Source organism: Phacochoerus africanus, chromosome 2, assembly GCF_016906955.1.
Source record: "Phacochoerus africanus isolate WHEZ1 chromosome 2, ROS_Pafr_v1, whole genome shotgun sequence".
NCBI classification, from domain to species: domain Eukaryota; kingdom Metazoa; phylum Chordata; class Mammalia; order Artiodactyla; family Suidae; genus Phacochoerus; species Phacochoerus africanus.
Window position 1 is genome coordinate 5486090 of NC_062545.1, and position 24108 is coordinate 5510197.

The window sequence follows — 24108 nt, forward strand, 5'->3', positions numbered from 1 at the left end:
GAAGGCCTCGGGCGGCACGCCCTTCGCGCGTGCGCACTCCGAGGCCGGCAGGCAGGCCGGCCGGCCGGCCGGCTGGCGGGCGGGGGTGGGGCGTCCTGGAGGATTTAACTCCGGAGCGAGGCTCGTGGGAGCCCAGGCGGGTGCCAGTGTGCTTGGAGGCCCCTGCCCGCCCGGCAGCCTCCACCTGCCCAGTGACCATGATAGGTACGTGAGTACCTGCCAGGTACAGCCTCTCTGCGCCGCCCCGCGCCCCGCTGGGGCGCCGCGCCGGGCCTCGGCTGACGGGGACCCCGAGGTGCCCGCCCGGGGCAGCTGTCAGTTGACACTGCGGGGAGGCGGTGCCCGCCGCGGTCCTGGAGAATAAGTGTGTGTGTGTCCCAAGTCCCCACGCGCCCCGGGTCGGACAGGCTCCCCTCTGGAGACAACTTGGCCGGGGACCTCGGGTGCGCCTCCGCCGCCGGAGGGGCACGAGGGCTGGTCCCGCGGTCCCAGGGCGAGCGCTGCGCCGCCGGACCCTGAGGGTGGTGGCACGGCCCTTCCTCCCGCCCGGCGTGACCTCCGGCCCGCGGGGCGGCTGTCTCCCAGCTTGGGAGAGTTGGGGACCCGCCGTAGAACTCTGTAAGGGAAACGCTGGCAGAGCCTTAAGCTCTAGGGGAAGGCCCCTGGGATGATGGTCCGGTCAAAAGAAGTTCCTTCCAGTGGATTTCAACTCACTGCTCCCTAGGATTTTGCCTCCCCAATCTCGCATTGGAGGTCTGAGATGAAAGGGTACTTAAGAGTAAATGGTGGCAAGGTCTAAAACTCTCACATAATGAATTAACGACTTGTTGTGCAGGAAACAGAAATTACATTTTTTTTTTTTTTAATGTGCAAAATGACCTAAGGGCATTTCTTGAATAAAGCTTTGGAAGTTGCTATGAGAATTGCGTGTAAACACTGTGATGTATAAGGTTACAAAAGTTCCTCTCTTCCAGAATTGCTAGGCCAAAAGTTATTTTAAGGGTTATCTCTGAAAATTAGTGGAAATGCACAGCATGATTACAAAACATTGCTTTGGGGAGTTTATTAGGATAGATTTCCTCTAGATTGTGTATCGGTTTGATGAGTTTATTTGGGGATTATTCCTGATGGGCACCACATATTATACTTGCCTCAAGTACATCTGAAATCAGATCTAGGAAGATGAGAGGTGAATTTTTTAAAACATATAGGTTTGTATGCGTGATAAACTCATTTTACCTAAATCTATATAGGTAAAGCTATGTAAAGACAAATACTTAAGATCGAAAAAATCGGAGTTCCCGTCGTGGCTCGGCGGTTAATGAATCCAACTAGGAACCATGAGGTTGCAGGTTTGATCCCTGGCGTCGCTCAGTGGGTTAAGGATCCGGTGTTGCTGTGGCTCTGGTGTAGGCCGGCGGCTATAGCTCAGATTAGACCCCTAGCCTGGGAACCTCCATATGCAGCGGGAGCTGACAGAAAAAAAAAAAAAAAAATCTAAAAAATCATCACTTAATTCTCAATTGTTATCTAATAGATGATTATATAGATATCTGTTAGAATGAACTATGTTTAGGCAGTTTATTTGGGATATAGGGTTATAAAAAAAAAGACTATTACCTTTAGATTTGATGATTAGAGATTTTTTTTTTTTTTTGTCTTTTTAGTGCTGCACCTGTGGCATTTGAAAGTTCCCAGGCTAGGGGTCCAATAGGAGCGGTAGCTGCTGGCCTACACCACAGCCACAGCAGCACTGGATCCCAGCTCACCACAGTGCTGGATCCTTAACCCACTGAGCAAGGTGAGGGATAGAACCTGCGTCCTCATGGATGCTAGTCAGGCTCGTTAAGCAATGAGCATGATGGGAACTCCTAGATTTGATGATTAGACATTTATTAACAGGTGGTGATAGGGAGAAAATAGGGTGGATTTATAAAAATGTTTGCTTATACTCCAGCTATTGTTTTATGTAGTGCAAATAAGTGTATTGCAGCATAAATAATTAAATCCATGCTCCGTCCCAAGAAAAGTACCTTACTTATTAAAACCATCTGGATTATGTACAATAAATTATTCCATGCAGCTAGTCAACTACCTGTATTGCCTAATTCTGTCATAAAATATATTTTTAAAAAAGTCTTAATTGCCAGTTTTGAACTTGGTTGTGTTGAATCAAGACAAAGTTCAGTGAGAGCAGAAGCAATTGAAGGAAAGTCTTGGGGTGCTGGGTTTCTTGTTGCTGACTAAACTTTGGAGCCAGGAAAGGCATTATGGTCCATATCCAGTAATATACTTGAGATTAAAATAGACTTAAATATATATATATGGGGATTATTTTTGTTAAAGACATGTGCTATTCAAATTGGCCTTTTGTGCCTATGCTCTATTTAATGGCTACACACTCTTTAAAGCACATAGCACTCCTCAACTTTATTTAAATCTCATTTCACTTTTAAGGAAAAACAAAAATTTCATTTCTTAGTGGAATAGGAGTAATAGGACTAAAATAGGAGGATAGGAGTAGAATAGGATTGACTGTTACCTCTCTACCAATAAAATTACCTTCCTTTACTTTCTCAAAACCCAGGATTCTTTCTTGACACAGAAACTCTTTCAAAAGTAGTTACATTTTCCACTTGAATTGTGATTAGTATGTTAAATGCCCTGACCCAGACAGCAACAGAAACATAATTAATTGAAATAAGTGAAAAATTATGACTTTTTGAGAAGTCTGGAGAGAATTTCAAGATAATAAAAAGCAGAATAAGAAAAAAAAACAAGAAAATTCAACTTAGAAAAAAGTAATTTTTGGCATCTATATTAAAAATATATTTCATCCTTTTTTAGAATTGGCAAATTTTGTGTTTAAAATTGAATTTTAATAGTGATATTTGTGGTATATTTTATGTATATATGTTGCATAAAACTGGATTTATGTATTTAAGTAGTGACATATGTTAAAGTGCATGGAATTTGAATTTCAAATTCAGTGTCTTAAATGTTATTTTTGATTGAGTTAAAAGAATTTTGAGAACATAATCTTTTCTACCTTAACATCTCTTAGAAAACTTACATATCTGCACGTACAGATCTACTCTGCAGTAATTCCTGTTTTGTCTTTATAAATGTTCATAAATTATGCACGTGCTTGCCAGTAAATGAGCATACAATAGGTTTACAGACACTTTCTATCATCAGGAATGTTTGTGTCCCTATCATTTTTATTTTTTTGTCTTTTTTAGGGCTGTACCCGCATGGCCTATGGAAGTTCACAGGCTAGGGGTCGAATTGGAGCTGTAGCTGATGGCCTACACCACAGCCACAGCAACGCCAGATCCCAGCCATGTCTGCAACCTACACCGCAGCTCGCGGCAGTGCCAGATCCTTAACCCACTGAGCAAGGCCAGCAATCAAACCTGCTGTCCTCATGGATGCTAGTCAGATTCGTTTCCACTGAGGCACGATGGGAACTCTCTGTGTCCCTATCATTTTGTTTGCACATGTAAACATATATGTAAAATAAAATCTCATTACAATTTCTGAGTTGATTTCCTAGTTAAGGGTTTGTAGATTTTGAATTTTGCTAGGTATTTCTAAATTGGTTAAAATAAATCACCCTATTTTATACTTCTCTCTACCACAACAAGGTAGCAAAGCGCTATCCTAATACCTCTGAGCTGAAAAATTACAAAAAGACATCCTTCCCAGAACTGACCCAGTTTACAACAGCAAAGCACCTACTGGGTTTTCCCTCTCTCCCCATCACCATGGCCTCCCCACCGTAGACTGAGTGCCTTTGATCAGTGCATCAGATGCAGCACTATCCTTGATGGCCCTGGACCTGTCTGACAGTGTTGATAAGAATGCCCATGTGTACCATAAAATATTTTTATATGAAAAACAGTGTATTTTAACTTTTAAAATGAACGTAAGAAAGAAAAAAACCCTCTCCCTCTCATTTAACAATGCTTTATTTTCATGACAGCAGATTCAATAATTGAATATCTACTACTCTGTGCCCAGTACTTCCAGGTGCTAAGGGTACATGAGTGAAAAAAAAGGAAAGAAAAGAAAAACATGCCCTGACATCAGGAATGCACAGTCTAACTGTATGTACTGTTTTCCCACAGAACTGCATATCTGTTTTAAAGCTTGTATGTGGTGAATTTTAAAGTCTGAGTTTATATTTCAGTTAAATATACTGTATACTGCTACTTGCTCTGCCATTTCAATAATTTTAGATGAGGAGCGACCCTACATCTAAGTACCCAGGATAGGCTCTGAAAGCTGTTCATGGCAATTGTGTCACAAAAGAAGTTCTGCTAAATTTTTGCATAGATTTCATTTAATTATATACAGTTCTTCTTTAGGTCCAAAGGCTCTAAAGTGATGACTCTATGCCCTTTTCAACTTTGGAACTGTTTCTAAGGATTTTCTTGAAATCTGCATTTTTTTTGAAACCTCATGACTTCATTGCTTGGAAATGATACAATAAAAGTACTTTGTATTAAGATATGCAAATCCATTTCTACCTCCAAAGCTTCTTTGAAAAATGCAGGAAAAAAAATTTTTCCTTACTTGGTAATGTTTCATATTCATGAAAGCAGTTTCAGTGCAGAATACTTTATTGTGTTAGCTTTTAGCTTTTTGATCAATGAAAATTGTTTCTTACCTGCTGTTTCTTCGGCCTTTAATTGTGGCCCAGTGCTTATATAGTGTTTCTGTTTTAATTTGCATTTAATGAGCTCATTTTAAATGTTTCTTTGTAGTAATCTGAATGCATTCCCTCTTAAGTTTTGTAATATTAAAGGAGATTTATGTTGCAGCTCACCTTCCTGGCTTATTTACTTATACGCTTGACCATATATTGAGACCATTTTAGGACCTTTGTATTTTTAAGAGTATTGATGGGTTCTTGATTTTTTTCTCCCGTTGACTCTTACTGTAGGGCTTGAACAGGCTTTCCCATAAAGGGTAATATTAGAGCGCTTAACATCAGAAGAGAGAAAAAATCTCTATGTACGGGCAATTTACCCATCCCCAAGCCCCCCACCCGACCATAATCAAATGAGAGAAAGAAATAGTGATTAGGGAACTGATATTGGTGTTCCGATTGAGATGTGTTCATTATTTATCTATGTAATTGATGAATGCAGCAGTTATTTCTACTATTAAATGTTTTTTGAAGCTTCAGTGCATAAATAAGATCACCTGAGATGAAGCCCTTTGCAGCTACATTTTTTAAGCTCATTGTGCAGAGTAGATCCATTGTCCAGAACATGGAAAGATAGGGATTAGACACCTGAAATTCACTCTATATTAATAACATGGAGAAATAGACCTGAAGTTTGTACCATCTGTGTTTCTGAGGTGAACCTTTGGTTTTAGCGTCTACCTGCACTTCCCCTTTTCTGTTCTCTCTCTCGCTCTCTCTCTCTCTCTCTTTTTTTTTTTTTTTTCCCTTTCCTGATTTTGTCAGAAGCTGGAATGTTAACATTTCATTCCTCAGGTCACAGGAGCAGCTGTTGGCTGACCAATTAAAGTGCTGTTGGCTGACCAATTAAAGAAGTGAGCTCTGTCCTTGGTTGTCTCTGGGGTTTCCACAGGGCTTGCTTGGTTTTACAAGTGTTCCTGTCGTTCTGTGACAGGAATGGCATGACTGAACAGACCAGGACCTCTGGCTCCTCCCATAGACACTCTCTGGACAGGGAGTTGTCTGCAGCAAAACTGCTTGTAGGCCCAGCCTCTGCATTTTGCTCTCAGGGGAATCTGGACCTGATTACATTTTTTTTTTTTTTCTTTTTTTTCTGTGAGCCAGAGTTTTGGGGAGTGAAGAACCTTGGGCTGGCTAGAGGATAGGGCAGGAGTTAGGCTTGCTGCCTGCAGAGACGCTTACAAGTAGTAATTCATGCTCTCGGTCTTATTTCTACCTTTGAACTCTGGCTTGAAGTCCTTTCTAGCTCCCCGGTGAATCCGTAGGGAGTGAGAGGTACAGATTTAAGCACAACCGGGCAGCTTTATCTGAGTTGCTGCTTCTCCGAATGCTGATCACAAACACATGTAGATTGCACAAGTCAGTTGGCATCTACTAAATCTGGATAAGTGCGTGTGACAGTACCTAAAGATGTTTTTAAAGATGCCTGAATTCATAGTGTTGGATGCAAGTTGTGTATGTTTCACTCTGCATAGATAGATGATAAAAACAGAAAGTAATGTATAGTGGAGGCCTGCTATTTGCTTCCTACTATTGTCACTGAGGAATTGGTGATATGCACTGTCAGTAGGAGGGAAGGGAATTTCTTCCTTTATTGTGGTCCTCTCTAGAATTTTCTTCTTTTTTTAATTGTCTCTGTATATATATATGTGTGTATGTGTTTGTATGTTTCTCACTGCATGCAAATTTTCTATCAAATATACTGATTTTTTTTCCTATCAGTTTGATTTCAAGAAAGTCATCAAATAATCTTATTCATAGTGCATAATTGTAGAGTTTCACACCGGTGTGTATCCTTGCCTTCTGTACCTTGGCGATTCCTGGGCCCTGAGCATCACTGCAGCACATTTTATAACTCTGTTTTTGGAGGGGTGAGGGGAAACTCTGGAATAATTTTGATTTGTGGTTTAACATCTAAGGAACTTCTCTAGAGTCCAGTTATGAGTGTCACAGTTACTCACATATAAATTTAAACATCTCTTCCGGCTTCTGTAGCCAATTTAATCATTTTATGCCCTCTAGAATACAAGTTATGCAGGTAAAGTTAGAGAAGGGTGGAAATGCCATTTGTGGGCTGATTTCTGGGGGTGACATGATTTTTTTTTTTGGTCTTCAAGCAGTGATGGTAATAGGATAGCATTAATGGCCCAAGACTGATAATTGTGTGTGAATTTCTTAATAGTTTAGAAAGATTTTTTTAAAATTAATATAAGCGCTTTCTTACCATGAGTGAGAACTAGATGGCATTAGGTGCCATTTATATATGTACAAATATTGGGAAGTATGCTTTAAAATTATTATCTTCGGGTTGTGGGATTTTTTTCACTGTGGTTTTCTTTGTTTTTTCAGCTTTTAAGCATTAAGCATGTAATATTTTGGAAATATAGGAATGCAGTAAATGTTATAAATGTAGTGTGAAGGAGAGGACAAACGCATCCCTGGAAACTGTAAAACTGATTATATTTTTGTGACAAATTGTCAAATAAATTATTAATGGTAGCATACATCTAATGATTTTATGTTCTGGTCATAAAAGTAATGTTTTCAAAAAAACCACCATTAGTACCGTCGTTTCACTAGCTTTTTTCAGTACTATTTTTTGAGGCATGCCTTGGTCACTGTATTAGTTACCTGTTGCTGCTGTAACAAGTTAGCATAATAACACAAATTTATTTTCTTCTGGTTCTGGAGGCCATGAGTCCAAAATGAGTTTTAAGGGACTCAAGTCAAGGTATTAGCGGAACTAGCTCCTTCTGGGAGCTTTAGTGAAGAATCCTCTTCCACTTCTATACGCTGCTGGCTTCTCGGCTCCTGGCTGCCTCGTTCCAGTCTCTGTTTCTGTGGTCATATTGCCTTCTCTTTTACTGTAGTCAAATCTCCCTTTGTCTTCCTCTTATGAGAACACTTGTGATTACATTTAGGGGCCACTAGGATAAACTGCCATCTCAAGATCCTTAATTTAATTGCACCTGCAAAGTCCTTCTGCCATATAAGGTTGTATCCACAGGTTTCAGAGACTAGGACATGACATTTTGAAGGGGTCTCTTCAACAGTAACCATTACAACAGTAATGATTAAGGCCTTCACTATTCCAAATCTGGTTTTAAAGTATCTTATTATAAACTAAGGATGAAGATCTAGAACATCGAATTGACAGCTCTTCAGTAATGTTACATGTGAGGAATCTAGATTGTTTGTGGTTTTTTTGAAAACTAATTGATAAAGCTGGCCAAGGACATAACTCACTTTTCAAGGTGGTTCTCCCAGGTGGCAGGAGAACATGTGGCTCCACTCCAGAACTGAAATGGTGAATTACAGCTGCATAATTTGCTGTACCAGGTTGCTCATTTGTATCCTGTAGAGCAGGGGAAGCTTTGTTATGCTTTTGACAGGAAATAGGACTTCACACAACACATGATCAGGCAAAGCGGGAGCAGGTAACCATTTTATGTACATTCTGATTTCTGATTTACCAGTTCACTGTGAAAGTTAGACACCTAATGCTCCTGTGGAATAGTTTAACATTGTCCTGCCCTTTGTAAGTAGTTACTAATCTGGCTTGGTTGGAAGTACACAATTACAAGTTTTAAACAAATTCTAGTAAAGTTATGAAGGACAAAAAAAGAATCAAGCTTAATTTGACTTCATTTTTTAAATGATGTTTGTATAGTGCAGTTAGGAGAAACTGGAAAGGAAATGTGAAGTGAATTTTTAAAATAGATGCAGAATTTGATTTGTAAGAAAAGAAAAACTTTGGTTTTTATTGGGAAAAAAGAAAATAAATGTTAACTTCAACAAACATGTATTGTGACTGTAAGTTATAATCTGAGACATTGCTAAGTCTCCACATGTAAATGAGGAAGCACAACTTTGTGAAGAGGCTGAGTCCACTTTTAAGATCCTGATCAGCAGTAGCAGACACTATAATGGAAGCGTGTTTTTTTGTGTGATAAAGCCGGGGACCCTCCGGAACAGAGGTGGTATGTGAGCTGGACCTTCAGAGCTGAGTCATTTCCCAAGTGCAAACAGTAAGGCATGGAGGTTTGGAGGCCGACGCTGTGGTAGGGAGTTGTTGACAGGGTTCTAGCATGAGGCACATGAAGGAGAAAGTGAGGAGCAATCCAGGTAAAGAGGGTCAGGGCCTGCTTGAGGAAGTGGGTTTTGTCTGTAAGTAATGAGGAACCAGTTGGTCTTAAGGCTAGGAATGGGCATGTTCAGAGTTATTATTAGAAAGACAGCTTTGGCAGCTGGGCCATGTTAAAGCTCACTCATTTCCTTTTGACTAACACAGGATTATGACAGTACTAATCTGGTCATAATAATAAAATTAATAAAAATTAATAAAAAGGAGTGTGTCTGTAACTAATGGCCACTCTGTGATGTATTGTAAGGCCCACTTGGGCAGAGGGAGCAAACTCGAAAGCTGGCAGGGGTCAGTGGCAGGTGAACATAACTTTGGAATCGGCCTCCTCTGAGAGTGTAGGAAGTGGCAAAATTTATGGCTGAAAGTGAGAAGTAAATTCGCATTAAAATTAAATAAATAAAGTTGGCATTAGCCAAATTAAACACTGTAAGTACATGCACTGCTTCGTCCTTAGGATCTTTAAGTGATTAGGACAATTAGCTGTGCTTTGACACAATCAGAATGAACCAATCCTTCAAAAGCTTTGTAACCTTGATTATTTTGATGGAATCATTTTCCTGTTAAAGTCTGAAGACCTAAACCCATTCCATTTGACTGTTTTGTGTTTACTTACCTGCCTGGTTCTTAAATAGGCAGGTACTTAAATAGTTATTGAATGAGTGAAAGTATGAATCAAAGAATCAAAGGAAAGGAGAGATGTCTCTTCATTTTCTTTTCTCCAGTCTCCCTCCCTGTTTCAGAGGCCAAAGTACCTGGTTAAAGAATCTAATCTCTATGATATTTGCCTTGAGGGTGGGGCCTCATCTCATTTATCTCTGTGGCCCCCAAGCCCAGCATAATCCCAGTAAGTGTTGAAATGGATGAAAGAATTTCTAAGGGATAGTAACTCTATGGTTGGATTTTGGTAAATACCAAGCGTATTAAAATGTTTCATATTCTGAGAAGTTGATTCATTAAGTTTAGGAAAGAGAATTTAGTCTGTCACATTGTTTTTTTCTGTGCACAAATGGAGCTTACACAAGATGACTTTTTTCTCCCCCCACCCCCGTCCTTTACTGTTGTTTCTTCTTATTGCTTCTCTAATGCTTCCCTTTAGAGAGAAGCCATGACGTTATTTTAATCCTGAAATGAGCTGGGATTTTAAAATGCTTACTCTACACAGGATGTCTAGAGTATAAATTACATGAATGCATTGTCACTTTTCCAACCTTTAGCTTTTAACTTTATAGCAAATATATTTTTGCATCACTGGGGTCTGTATTTACTTGTTTCCCTAATGCAGCTTTTCTCCATGGAATACTCTCAGTAGAAACATATGCTTGAAGCTTCAAAGTAATTACAATATCACTAAAAGCTTCATAATCACATTACTGCAACTAAATGTTAAAAAATTTGATTTTCCTTGATCCAATCATTTCAATTTAATTTTAGGCTACTGCATGATTGATTAAGGAAACATGGCAGGCCAAAGTCAAGGAGTGTTCATGCCTAAAGCCTTGCACAGAAAACTTCAAGACAATTTAATTTGGGTAGGAATTCATTTTAATCATTCTGAGCAATTTTTTAATAGGAAAAATAGATTTATTTTCATGCTTTTTGTCTTTGACTGACTCTGATGTCATCTATCTAGCCCTCTGCCTGGAGCATTCACCCACCTTCTCTTCAGCCTTCTGGGTAGAGACCCCGGATGATACAAAAGCCCTAGTTCTAAAACAAAGAACTGAAGTCGGATTTTTTTCATAATTGTTCTAAAGATGTTCTTTCATGTTATGTATAAGATAGGCTTAAATTTTAAACTTAAAGAAAGTGTGGATAATGTTGAAATATTTGTATCTGTTTACAGTATGCAAGTGCAGCTCCAACAGTGGCTTTACATGAGGCATTTATTCTGCCTCCTTTCAATTAAATAACAGGATATGCCAGCAGCATCACTTATCCATGAAGATACAGAACTTTATGAATAAACATATCTACCTTTCCTCATGGCTCACAGGGGGGCGGAGAAATGGTCTTTCATCAAAGTCATGTCTGTGGTTGTTCTCAAAAACCATTTATTTTTATTTTTAGTGAATTATGGAGACAAGTGAATATGAAGCAACTTTCCGAAGTAATGTGAATTTTCCTAATTTTAAGCGTAGTTTGTTTTAATCATATGGGCTATAAAGCCATAAATGTAGAATATTTACTGATCATATTTGATATTTACTCAGCCAGAAGTCTAGACATTAACCTGCTTTTATAATTCTGCTTCTAAGTAATTTCATCCTCTTTCTCAAGTCATTCTTTGCTTTTAACAGAAAGTAATAGCTAATGGACAAATCTTTTGCACTTAATCATACACAGAGCATTTGGTGACATTTGAGTCTTTCCTGTACATTTCTGAAGGTGAATTTTGAACCTTAAATTCTTTGATTTTGTAGGATTTTTGACAATGGAAAATAAAATATTTCTCAACTCTTTTATTCCCTGAATCTTGCATACTTTTCCTGATTTCTCTCCCCAGTGGCAGTAACTTAGTTTTATAAATAATAGTCTTCTAGCCATTTTTCTGTCACCATGAGGATAGGTTTGTTGATTAATTGATAGATTGATGGTACTTGGGAAAATCAGGCTTGGAATTAAAAAATATATTGTCTATGGCTAGTAGCACTTCTTATTCACTTCTTTCCCCATTTAGGCTATATCCCAAATCACCCTTCCCTGTAAACTAGAAATAAGCATATCTCATATACTTAGTATTGCTTCTTCACACTGAAGTGTAGTGCAGTGGTATTAACGGTTCCCCTTCATAGGGGTTTTGCTATGGGCGAAGTGGAACTAAAGGGGAAAATTCCAGTTTTGTATGGATGTCCAATGGGAGAACCTATAGATTTAGGTTCTAGAAAGTAGGGAAGTGACCCTGGTTTTTACATTCTTGTGCTAATGATTTTCTCCTGCTTCCATCGAAGAATCTGGGATGAGTAGCTTCAACATTAGAACAACTATGTAAGTTCATATCTGAATATTAGGTATGAGGATAGTTGCCTGAACTGGGCTTTATTTCAGGTATCATGGATGGTTCAAACCATTGATAAGCATGTTGGGTCTGAGAATGTATTTTTACTCTACTTACAGTCTAATAAGTTGGCCCATTAATGTGTTGTGGATGTTGTCAGAAGACACAAAACTCATGTGTCAGAGACAAAGGAACTTCATTACCCATGGCACAGCGAATTGTGTAAGTGTTATCACATTTATAACAGTTTCCTTTGCCCCCAAATCCCAAAGAGGGGAATGTGATATGGCCCCAATAAATACCACACGTGCTGTGGATTTGCGTTGCAGACGATGACCATTTATTGAGCTTGAAGTATCCACCACTATTATGGCAAGCGGTAAGCAAACCTCCTTAGAGGCAACTATTATATCTGAAGGTTTCTGGATGCGTAGACAACCCGGATAACTTAGGTTACCTAGGTAAAAGAGATGTCAGGGCCATGTGTCCTTGGTCCCCTCAGCAAGACATGCAGGTGAGTGGAAGAGGCCCAAATACACTGTCACTCCCCAAATGCAGCTGTTTTTACTATACCTCCTTGGCTTGTGATAATTCTCACAGGCATGTGCCACTCTGTGGTGGGTCTGATGCGTTAGACCAGCAGAAACCCAGACCAGATCTATTCATCCTGTCTCATACAGCATGTAATTCAGGCCGTGATCAATAGGATCCCAAGCAGCAGGAGAAACCTACTTGCCCTATTGACTCCATCCACCTGCCTCCATTCTGACTTGGCCTAATGTGAATAAATCCCAGGAGGGAAACCGGTGGTTTTTGTCTGTCTTTTGTCTACTTAGGGCCACACCTGTGGCATATGGAGCTTCCCAGGCTAGGGGTCAAATCCAAGCTGCAGCTACCAGCCTACACCACAGCCACAGCAACGTGGGATCCGAGCCACATCTTCAGTGTACACCACAGCTTACAGCAATGCCAGATCCCTAACCCACTGAGTGAGGCCAAGAATCAGACCCACGTCCTCATGGATACTAGTCGTGTTAACCACTGAGCCATGATCAGAACTCTAAGACCAGTAGTTCTTAATTAAGGCAGTTTAAGTCGTGTCTGTTATCTGTTACGACCCATACAAGGAGGTTTGGAATGATATTGCCAGTAATAACAAGGGGCAGTAGGTGATCCAAAAAGCAGCCCTTATAGCAAATGAAGTTGTGTTGACAGGTGACAAAGGATGTTCTGAGATCCATGAAGCATTTGAATACATCTATTTTAAAGGGTTTTAAAAAGCCTGAGTACATTATTTAATATAGTATGTTGGTTTGAGTATGTGCATAAACCCAGCACAGAAGTGTCTGGCTTGTTGATGTCCCATGCACATTTTCACTTTGGTGATTAAAGTGTGATTCTAGATGTATAATCCATGCCTAAGAAAGGAAGACTTTTCTTTCCAAAAAAAAAAAAAAAGAGTGCTTAGCCCCATCTCCCCCATGGAGAGAGCACAGGTTTCTTGTTTGGAATTTGCTGTTACCCTTGGTTTGGGTCTTTATTACACTGGTTTGATTAAGTTGCATAGACAATATTCTGAGTAGCTGCAGCCTTAAGTGCTACACATGGCACAACCTAAGACTGTTTTGGAGTCAGGACAAGCCTAGGTTTTTTTCCTTTTCCAATCAGGTTGAAATAAGCTTGTGCCAGTCTGAGCGTCTGTACCAACACAGGAGGGAGGTCCGTGTTTTGGAGCTGCTGTTGATGGCATCAGGCACAGCAGAATAGTTCATCACCAGCCATGTCCACATAACTTTTTCTGGTTTTGTAGCCCATGGAGGGGGTAAAAGACTCAGAAATAGTTCAGTGAGTGAGAATGCCAGCCACCTCGGCAGCTCGACTCACTTGGATCACATGACTGTTTTGCCAGGAAGAGGCACTAGCTGTAGGGGACTAAGAGAGCATAAATCTCCCCCCCACCATGCTTCATGGAGTTTGAGGTGATCAGATCTAGTTGCCACTCTGGGTTTGTTGGTTCTCCCTGCACAGCCATGAAATTGCTATGTCCCTTCCTGGTAGCCATCACTGTATCTCCTCTCCAGTCACTCCCTACTTGTACCCAGACATTTAGTCTAGAAGGGTCCGGTGCAAGCAGGATAAGGGCATTTTTACAAAATTTGTAATGTAAATGTGAATTTGAGTCTCTGTAAATCAGAGGCCCATCATGTCCACCACCTTGGCCACTGTGAAGGAACTTGTTGAGCTGTGTACTCAATTCAGTGACCCAGATGGTCATTGTCTTCATGATCTGGGGCTGTATTAGTCCAACACGATATCCAGTGGCCGAACCAAAATTATGTTTGCATCTTCTAGGACCCCTTTTGATTGGGCTTCACCTGGAGGGTGTATTAATTAGTTTCTCCCAAAGGAATAGCTGCCATTTTTTTCATGTAAAACTGAAAAGATGCGTGTACCAAAACAGCTTTACTCTTAAATACACCATTTAGTTTTGACTGATGAGGCCTGTGGACTCTTCGCATATCATTAATCTTTGAGCCTGAGTACCCCTGTAGGAAAACGAGGCTGTCAGGTGTTCGTTTCAGCAAATGCTTAGTTGTATGAAAAGGACCGGACTTGATGGGGTCCACGAATCACCAAGAAGGTGATTCTGTTGTGCTGGGAAAGGGCCTCCCCACAGGCAGCGGTTCCTGAGCGTGGCCCTGCTCACCCCACAGGAATGTGAAGTATCGACGGGTAACACTTCCATTCCTAGTACCCAGTCAGATGCAAAACCACAACAGTAACACATTAAATAAGCCCAAAGCCTCCTTCCACAATGTTATTGTAGCTTCCCATACCCACTGAGAGGCACCAAGCCCCACCAGTGAATTCAGTGTCCCGTCCTCTGTGGGAACAGGTAGGATGGGACAGATTCGGTTTTGGTACCCAACAGAACCATGACAGTTTGAGTCCCTCTCTTCGCCGTCATACCGGGAAAGGTATGTGTAACTTTCAGCAACTCTCGGGGACGGGAAGATCTTTTTCCTCAAAGCATGTGAGGTCAGAGTGGAGGGGAGGAAGGGATCATGTTGGTATAAATGGAATTAGCTGCTCCATGTTTGTGAAGAGGGCACATTTACCATTGGTTCCAACCAGGTGCACACTCAGGGCTTAGCTGAAGTAATTTCTAATGTTGCTGGTCCTCTCAGAGACTGTCAGTAACAAGGTCTTCATTATAGACACCGCCGACGCCCTGGCTCAGCACCCACACACGCTGCTTTCCTTCTGGGCCTAAGTCCTAGGTTTCCTGCTGTCACGATAACATCCCGTCCTCCCCTGCCTGGAGGAGAGTGAGTAAGCAACTACCAGCGTACTACGGGTGTAGCTTTTTCAGTTCTGCCTCTCTCCTCTCAGCAGAAAAGTGGGGACTCTTTTATTTCTCCCCTCCTCACTTGGGTGAGTGCACTCACTCCTAGATCCTGGGAAGTTTTTCATATCACCAAACTCAACCTTTGACCCTTTTCCTTCTTTCAGAAATCCGTGTTTCTATCAGTATCTCTTCCTTTGCCCAAACTGTCAGATCTGAGATTTGACTTTACCCTACTGACAAATAATAATTTAGCCAGTTGCTAGTTCATGGTTGCCGGCAGAGACAGGAGACTCCTGGGACAGAGACAAAAGATGTTATCATCTGTGGCACAAACAGCAGCATGAGCATCAGCATATTGTCATCGGATGCTTTGCTCCCAAATCCCAGGGTCCAGATAAATGCTGTGTACATAGTGGGTTTGCATTGCAGTTGAGGAACTCTGAGCTTGAAAAAGTCACTGCTTTTATAACTAGCAGTAGGCAAGCCTGGTCTTTGTCTTTCATCTTCAGAGGAACTCTGAGAAATGGCCCAGGTGAAAAAGGAGCCAGACTTTTGCAGTCTTTGCATACCCAGTTAGGCCCAAAGAAGACTGCTTTCTCAATAAGGCATAACACTTTTCGCTTCTGCAGACACTGCATTGGAACAGGCAGGCAGTGTTATTTCCAGAGCTACCCAGAATGGGATGAAACCAGTGGCTGAAACAATAGATAACAAAAGCTATTCAATTTTTGGCCTTTGGATTAGTGAAATAATAGATATTTTCAAAGCGGGGGAGCAAATTCTAGGTGTAGAAGAGAAAGATGACAAACTTATCTTTCATTTAATATTTCATCACTGTTTAGAGTCAGTGTCTTAATAGTCAGTCCTATTTGATTGTTTCTAAGTGAATCAGCTCTCCTGCCTGTTTCCAGTTTATAGAAAATGCAACATTGTCTTGCTTTTTTATTTGTTCTTCCCTGGTACTGAGGGAAATTTTATTTTATATTAACAGTGTAAAGTTAATTAAAGATATGATATTTCCACTTTTTTGCCTTCCCTTTTAGACCCTTGTTAGGTTATTTACTGATTTATCTGGGGCATAAAATCTATAAGTCTCATATACATATATATTTTCTCATACTCTTGAAATAATTCATACACTTATAAACAGTTGTGTTGGGGCACAGCTGAATTGAGTCACTAGGACTGTAAAAATTAAATATATTAACAATTCTTTTTAGATTTTCTAGTTTTAAAATATGCAATTTGCTTTTTTGTTTGCCTTATCTGAACCCATAAGTAAATTTTTAAAATAAAATTGATCATTTCTTTGGAATATTTTCCCCTACAGCAAGATAATGTATTACCAAAAAATAATGATGCTGTTTCTGTTTTGTTTTGTTTTCTTGCCATGCCCATGGCATGTGGAAGTTCCTGGGCCAGGGATCAAACCTACACCACAGCACCAACCCAGCTGCTGCAGTGACAGTGCCAGATCCTTAACCCACTCTTCCATGAGAGAACTCCTCTGTTTCTTTAATATAGCAATGAAATTAAATATTTGTGATTTCCTCAAAACCAATGCAAAAATAAGCAAAACTAAACTATTTTTATTTCAGTCCTGCATGTTGAATAATCTACTTAACCATGTATTCCTTTCTCCTACCATAGTTAAAATCATAGTTGGAATATAATTATGTCTTGTTCACTCAGAAAGTATCTTTTATTCTCTTAAAATTATCAGTTAACATTCAACAATATTGCAAATTAGAAAAAGAAAAGTAGGTTAACTTGGATGCCAAATGAGTCCATAACTTAACTTGAATACTTTTGGTTTTGGCCTACTAAATGCTGTATGTATGTTACAGATCTTAAGAGTTTGGTGGCTGGATGCCTTTTCCATCCCAGTATCTATTACTTATAGCTTGATGGGGAGAACTTTGCTTTCCTGGTTAGGAAGCATCTTTTATATGTATGAGAATTCTAACACACAGTTTAATGAGCTTTTCTGTATTCATTCCACAGCTATTTTTCTTAAAGAAGTAATTTTATGGAGAAAAATCTCTTTAGAATTCTTTATCCAAGGATAAAATTATCTGGATTATTTTATTCTTTCCTTGTGATCACAAAATAAAAAAGTTGTTTTTATACATAGAAATTTCATGAGCATGATCCGTAGATTAATATGACAGTTAGCTCTTACTATGTTCTTAAGAATTTAGTCTATATACATAAAATATGATTTATAATATATAATATAAATATATGTGTGTATATATATACACACATAAAATATGATTCTCTTTACATTTTGTAAATAGAAGAGAAAGTGACATGGAAAAAAATAATTCCCAGTGTTTGAGAGCTCATGTTGGATGTGACATCTTAAGTGCTGTACCTGCTTTATCATGCCATGTAATCTTCACAACATGACGTGACCCATACGATCCCCATGGCCCCCTGGAGGAAACAAGCTCCGAGGGGTCACGTTGCTTCTTCCAGGTTATAGTGAGTAGCCCTCGAGGAAGGATGTGAGCCCAGGTCGTGTGGCCTTGGAGCTGCTGTGCTTGGATGACACTGCTGCTCAAGTTTGCACTGTGCTGTCTTTCAGTTCCTCAATTCTCTTTCCAGGTCTCTTATTTTTTCCCTAACAGAACCCTTCTTGTCTGCCTCCTGAATCTAGTTTAGAGGCTAAAATAGCAGATGAAGCTAAAAAGTTTCTTTGACTTATAACAATTTCCTCCAGAATTATCTTGTTGAAAGTAAATAGCCCATCTGGTTTCCTCTTCACAGAGCAAAGCTCCTAAGTGAGCTTTGTGACTGAAGCTGGCTGAATTCCACACAGTTCGACTGTTGGCCCGAGGGAGATGAGCACAATCTGTTTCTTCTATTTCTAATAAAGGAAAAGAGTTCCTTCATTTGCCTCTTTAATTCATTGCTTGAATTTTATGTCCTTTCTCACAATAGCAGCTTTCCTGCTGTGGTCTGTGGTCTCCCTCTCGCTCTCTCGAACACACAGGTGAAATGGAAACTACATAATAAACACATTTTGGTACAAGGACACTACAATGAAATATCATTAAAACTTGCATTCTGAGACCATTGTATAAGGTTGTTAGTTGTGTGACTCCCACTGATTAGCAGGAGCTGGAGGGGAAGATTGAGAAAGCCATGTTTCTGCTGCTCTATTCTGTGCCTGCTCTCTGAATAAAGAGAAGTGTTTAGTGTTCTGCTCTAGAATCCACGGAGTCAAACAGCTAAGCTCTGCACAGCCTGTGAGTTTACCTCTGAGTACCTGAATTTAGCTCTCTGCGTTTCTTTCTAAGAAGCCGCAGGGACCGTCCTTCTGGCCCTGGTAATTACCTTCCTACAGGGCTGACGGGGGGTTACAGAATGGGGACTTAAAAATGGAACCTGAGTTTCTCTGGCTGAGAAAATAATTTGATTCTTTTCGTGTTTCAGAGCAGGTAAGAATCTTGTAAACTTTAGTAGTGGTTAAACGTATTATTTTAATTTCTAATTTTCTTTTAGAACCAGGTTTCAAGAGGTCATCATACAGTGTTTGGTGATGTCTTCCCATGACTGACAGCTTTTTTCCAAATCTCATTATTTTGAGGGAAGAGTTCAAAAAAGCCAGGTCCTTACCTCCTAGAGGCCTGATACTGCTCCTTAAATGTCAACTCACAGACAGGATATCTCGATTTCATACCCGGGAATGTGTGTTCTTAAAGAGATACTATGAGGTTCCACCTGATTAGGGGCACTTCTGATGAAGACAGTGGGATTTCAGGCCCCAAATAATTAGGATGGCCCTGCAGTCTCAAGTTTGCACCTACAAAGTTATGATTGCAAATGATGTTGCCGTAAAGTTGTTTCTAAATCCATGTTCCTTTGAGGGAGCAAAGAGATCTTCAAGGGTATCACTTGAAGGCTGGACAGGAGAGGGGGCAGCCTGAGAAAGGGCTCCCCTGATCCTCCTCCTCCTGCACTTGGCTGCTCCCAGCCCTGCTGCCAACTTCCTATTAGTGCCTGTCTGACATCAGGCTGGTATAAGGCTGTATGTGGAGTGTTTCCATCACAGACATTAAAAAAAATTTGGAAAAAATTTCTAGAACTTACAATTTTCATTTTTATTGCTAAAGATAGCAGATAAAAAAAATGAACATACAAAGTAATGTGTAAAGAAAATCTTCATCTTTGAAACTCTGTAGTTCTCAGTGTGTTTTTATTTTCCAATATAAATCTCTACACAATTGGTAAATGCAATGAAGTTATTTGATATAGTTTATAGGTAGTTAACAATAATCCTATTTTTCTTGTAGATTTTTGCAGTGCAAAATATGAAGTCCTTTTGTTTTACACTTCATGTGCGATCATCTTTGATCACCTGCTGGTGCTAGATCCTATCAGACCCATTTATGCATAATAACTAATTTAATATTCTTTAAGAAGTAGCCTATATGATCCCTAATTTTTAGGTGAGGAAATCAAACCTTGCTTTTTTCTATTCAGAACATATTTATATATAGTCACAAATATTTGTAAAATGTTATATAACATTGACTAAAATTTCTTAGCTGATTTTATGCTTTTTGGGGGGAGGGGCTTTTTAGGGCTGCACTTGCAGCATATGGAAGTTCCCAAGCTAGGGGTCGAATCAGAGCTGCATCTGCAACCTGTGCCACAGCCACAGCAATGGGGGATCTGAGCCATGTCTGCAACCTACACCACAGCTCATGGCAACGCCAGATCCTTAACCCACTGAGCAAGCTCAGAGATCGAACCCATGTCCTCATGAATACTTGTTGGGTTTGCTTCAGCTGAGCTACAACAGGAACTCCCGATTATGCATTAGAAAGTCATTTTAGGAACTCAGAATGCATTACTCCTGAAAACATTTTAAGATGTCAGTTTGGAAAAATATTCTAGTGAGCTTTGATGTATGGCCTCGAATGGCCTAAGGCATTCATGTATCTAATTATTTTATTGGAAATCTAAGGCGACTGAAGCTGAGAACCTGGCTGCTAGTGCTCTAGTTTCACTCCTGATATCTCGATCTCCTAGGGACTTTGGAGGAAGAAATGGCAGCTTTGTACATGGGGAGGAATACAGACACAGAGGCCTCGGTTTCCTAAGGGATGTTAAGATAGTATCTCTCCAGAGCACCTTCCAGGCTGGATGTTCTGCTTACAACCTCCTCTGGTCCACCAGTGCCCGTTGGCATTGGGCTCCTTTTGCCCAGATGGAGGGTGCTACCAGTTCAGGCAGTCGTGTTCGTTCTGAGAACCTGGGCTGACAGTGTCTTCCCTCTTCCCTCTCACTGTTTCACTCTCAGAGTCCCTGCTTTTAAGAACCTCCCCGGTCCTGCTCTCTGATGCTAACTAAAGAGGATATCAGGTCAAGAATGTGAATCTTTGTCCCAAATTTATCCATCCCCAGGCCCTGCTGTCTCTTAAGTAAGGGGTTTAATTACAAAGCAACGGCTATCTATAGCCTTTTAGGCAGAAGCGCCAACTCTGTGTTGTGGCTATTGCAGTTTCAGCACCTGGGAGAGCATAAGAACTTAACTGACTCTCGAATATATTGACTCAACAAAGGAACAACTGAACATAGTCTAAGACCTCCACATTCTGCTGACAGATAAAATATTGGCAGTCCTGCAAAGAAAATCTAGGTAGAAAAATATTTGCCGAACAGTGTGTGTGGATTCTGCATTTCAGTCATCTTAGTTCATAATCAGGCTCCACTCATTACCATCTGTGTGACTGTGGGACAGGAACCCCCATAAGGGCCCCCTTCCTCATCTGAAAAGTGGGGATACTGTGAGATACCTCTAGGGAGGAGTCCAGGGCTAAATATTAAGTTAGCCCAGTGCCTGACACATTCTCAAGCTAGACAGTTGGTGTATGTGGAAGATACAGAAAAATAAAGACCTGGTCTCTTACGTTTCACCCACATAGCCCTCCTGCTGAGAATGTGTTTTTCTCTTTTCCAGGTGGCTTAGAAATATGAATGTGTTTTAGTTTAACCCACAGGCTTTAAAATATGAAATTTAACAGTATAGCTATGAGTTAATTAACATGAATTAGAGACAGGAATGAATATAAAGTGGTAAAGTTCAATGTGGTAGAAATAAGACTTTAATAATTTTTGTTACATTTACTAAAAGTGTATTAAAAAGCAAATGATTTATTTTATTATATTGTAGTTGTTTTCCATTAGAATTCTCTAAAAATGCCAGAAACATACCTCTATACTGCTTTTCAAATAGAATAGTTTACTTTTGACTTTTTTCTTTTAGATAATATGGAGTCTAGTCTAAAGTCTGTTTATCTGAAACCATATGGAAAAGTTGAATATTTCTTAGCAGACAGATAAAATGTAAAATAAGATTTTCCTAGTAACCAACATGTAGAATACTACTGAAATCCACAAGAAAATCTGAAGTAAATGTTTCAAATATTAAGTGAGGTTTGGGTCATTAAATTTTTACCTAAATGATTTAAAAAGTTAGCTTTTAGTATGCCTTTATGGTTAAATCAATCCCTTAGATATCAATCAACAATGTACAGGCAATGAAGCTTCTCTCTGACACTGATTCATTAGGAAAGCTCATTTAAGGAGTTAAACATCTCTCACTTGTCAACACCGAGATAATTATGCACTATTAATTCTCATGTCATTTCAAAAAGTGCTATTTTAAAACTATTCATTTCATCAATCCTGAGAACTAGGATAAGGTAGACAGCCTGCTGTAAACCAATTTAAGATGTGATTACATTGCTTTATTCCTGCAATGCAGGAATCAGAAAGTTGATTTAATGTGAATACAGCTTTTGAAATGTTTCTCACTTCATTTTAAGAGATGAATATGATTAGGCAACCTTGAGAGGACAAAGGAGCTGATGTAGAAGAAAGGAGCTTTAATTTATTCTGCCATTTGCAGAATCAAGGCGGTAGGTGGGGAGGGCTGAGGAAGAAAATCAGGAAATGGTAGTTTTCTTTGTCGTTTTATCTAAATGAACCTTTTGTGAGTATCAGCTCTCTGCATATTATTAGCTGAGAATTAGAGTGGTTTAAACTTCTTTGCAGTGATCATCTATGGGAGAACTAGCATATGATTTTTTTTTTTCAAATTAGACGACTTTTGTTGCTTAAAGTTTCTTTCAAAGAAGCAATTTGAAATAAGCCAGAGAATCAGTATATCATGGTAGATGTTTAGAAACATTGATTTACGTATCCTTCCAAGTGTATAATACTTGAAGTTCATTAATCTGCAGACTTTGCATAAATATTATTGTATAAAATTTCTGTTCTTTGTTATTGTTACTTTTTTTTTGACCTTATGGAACAATGGTCAAGATAAATTTTAGCATGTATTTGTTTGTTTATTTATTTATTTATTGCTTTTTAGGGTGGTTCCCAGGCTAAAGGTGGAATCAGAACTACAGCTGCCTGTCCTACACCACAGCCACAGCAATGCCCTGAGTCACAGATGGCTGACCCACGGAGCAAGGCCAGGGATCGAACCCTGTGCCACAACAGAAACTCCCTCAGCTTTTATTTTAAAGGCACATCAATTTAAAGGAGATACTTACTTTTACAAAGACATTATAATATGGTTTCATTTTTTTAACATTTTTAATAGAAAAATACATGAAAATAGTTTGTTTATGAATGAAACTATTCCCCACATGCAGTCATATGCTTCTGCTGGCTTTATTTTGTGTGCGTGTGTAAATAAAGAATGAGGTTTTAAAGCTATAATTTTGCTAACCTCAGTGATAAATGATGAAGTCATAACTGAAGTGTTAAATGTTGAGTCTGATTGTACATTGACCTATAAACAGAAGACTCTTGCTTGTTGATCCATGACTTTCCAGGCAGTCTTATTACCTTGTTTCAAGCCCTAGGTAAATTGACTGGCATACAAGTATGCTGCACTTCTGTATAAATGCATTGTTTTTTTGTCACGTTTGAAATGATTGATAGTTTGTGTAATTTACTGCTATAGTAGGTTTAATTCTAATACTAACTTAGCCAGTTTTTTTTTTTTGTCTTTTTAGGGCCACACCCACAGCATATGGAGGCTCCCAGGCTAGGGGTCAAATCAGACCCTTAGCCGCCAGCCACACCACACCACAGCCACAGCAAGGTGGGATCCAAGCCACACCTGTGACCTACACCACAGCTCATGGCAACACCGGATCCTTAACCCACTGAGTGAGGCCAGGGATTGAACCTGCGTCCTCCTGGATGCTAGTCAGATATGTTTCCACTGAGCCACGACAGGAACTCCAAGTGAGTGTTTTTTTAAGAATGCATTGCAAACTAAAAAATTACTTCTCGGATACTTAAACTTTTTACTATGACTCTATAAAGAATCTGATAAAAGTCCATTTGCATTCTTAATTTTTGTCTTCTGTGCAATTTTTATATATTATGGTGTTACGACTTTTACAGAAGTACCTTATCATAGTATCTCACTGAAGCAGTGCTTTTTAGGCCAAACCAATAGCTATTTTTCTTGTTCATTTCTATTATAATCACCTTGAATTTTGGTTTTCTTACCAATTGACAGTAAAAAAAAAAAAAGACAACATTTTTAACTTTACTAGGTATATCTTAATTGACATTAGTCCTCAGGTTTTAATGGTTAGCGTCACTGAGTTCTTTACTCAGCGAGTTTTTTTTTTAATCGATCTCGGAAGAGAGCCAATGCCCATGGTTACAAACTAGAGCAATTTAGGCACAGTTTCTGCTGTTTAGAAGCTGTGTTTAGTTGGAGAAATAAGACTACGTATATGCAATAATTAATAGGAACAGCCATATGAGACATGTAGCTAAAGAAAAATCAGTCCAGGTTGAAACGATTGTTTGTTTACACATCAAAAAGATGAACGTTGATTTGAACCTTGAAGAATGTC

At 39.5% G+C, this 24108-nt stretch overlaps 1 protein-coding gene across 3 annotated transcripts in view; it reads left to right on the forward strand.

Annotated features, from left to right (window-relative positions):
* The first annotated feature begins 39 nt into the window (after positions 1-39).
* The window catches only part of PRKN (parkin RBR E3 ubiquitin protein ligase), a 1272474-nt gene continuing 1248405 nt past the window's right edge, over positions 40-24108 (forward strand). For 2 of the 3 annotated variants that reach the window (XM_047769781.1, XM_047769779.1), the window contains exon 1: positions 51-204. In XM_047769781.1, coding sequence (XP_047625737.1) covers positions 198-204 — 7 coding nt within the window. In that variant the 5' untranslated portion in view covers positions 51-197. Of the gene's footprint in view, positions 205-24108 lie in introns of all 3 variants that reach the window. The other variant, XM_047769780.1, reaches the window with a different exon arrangement.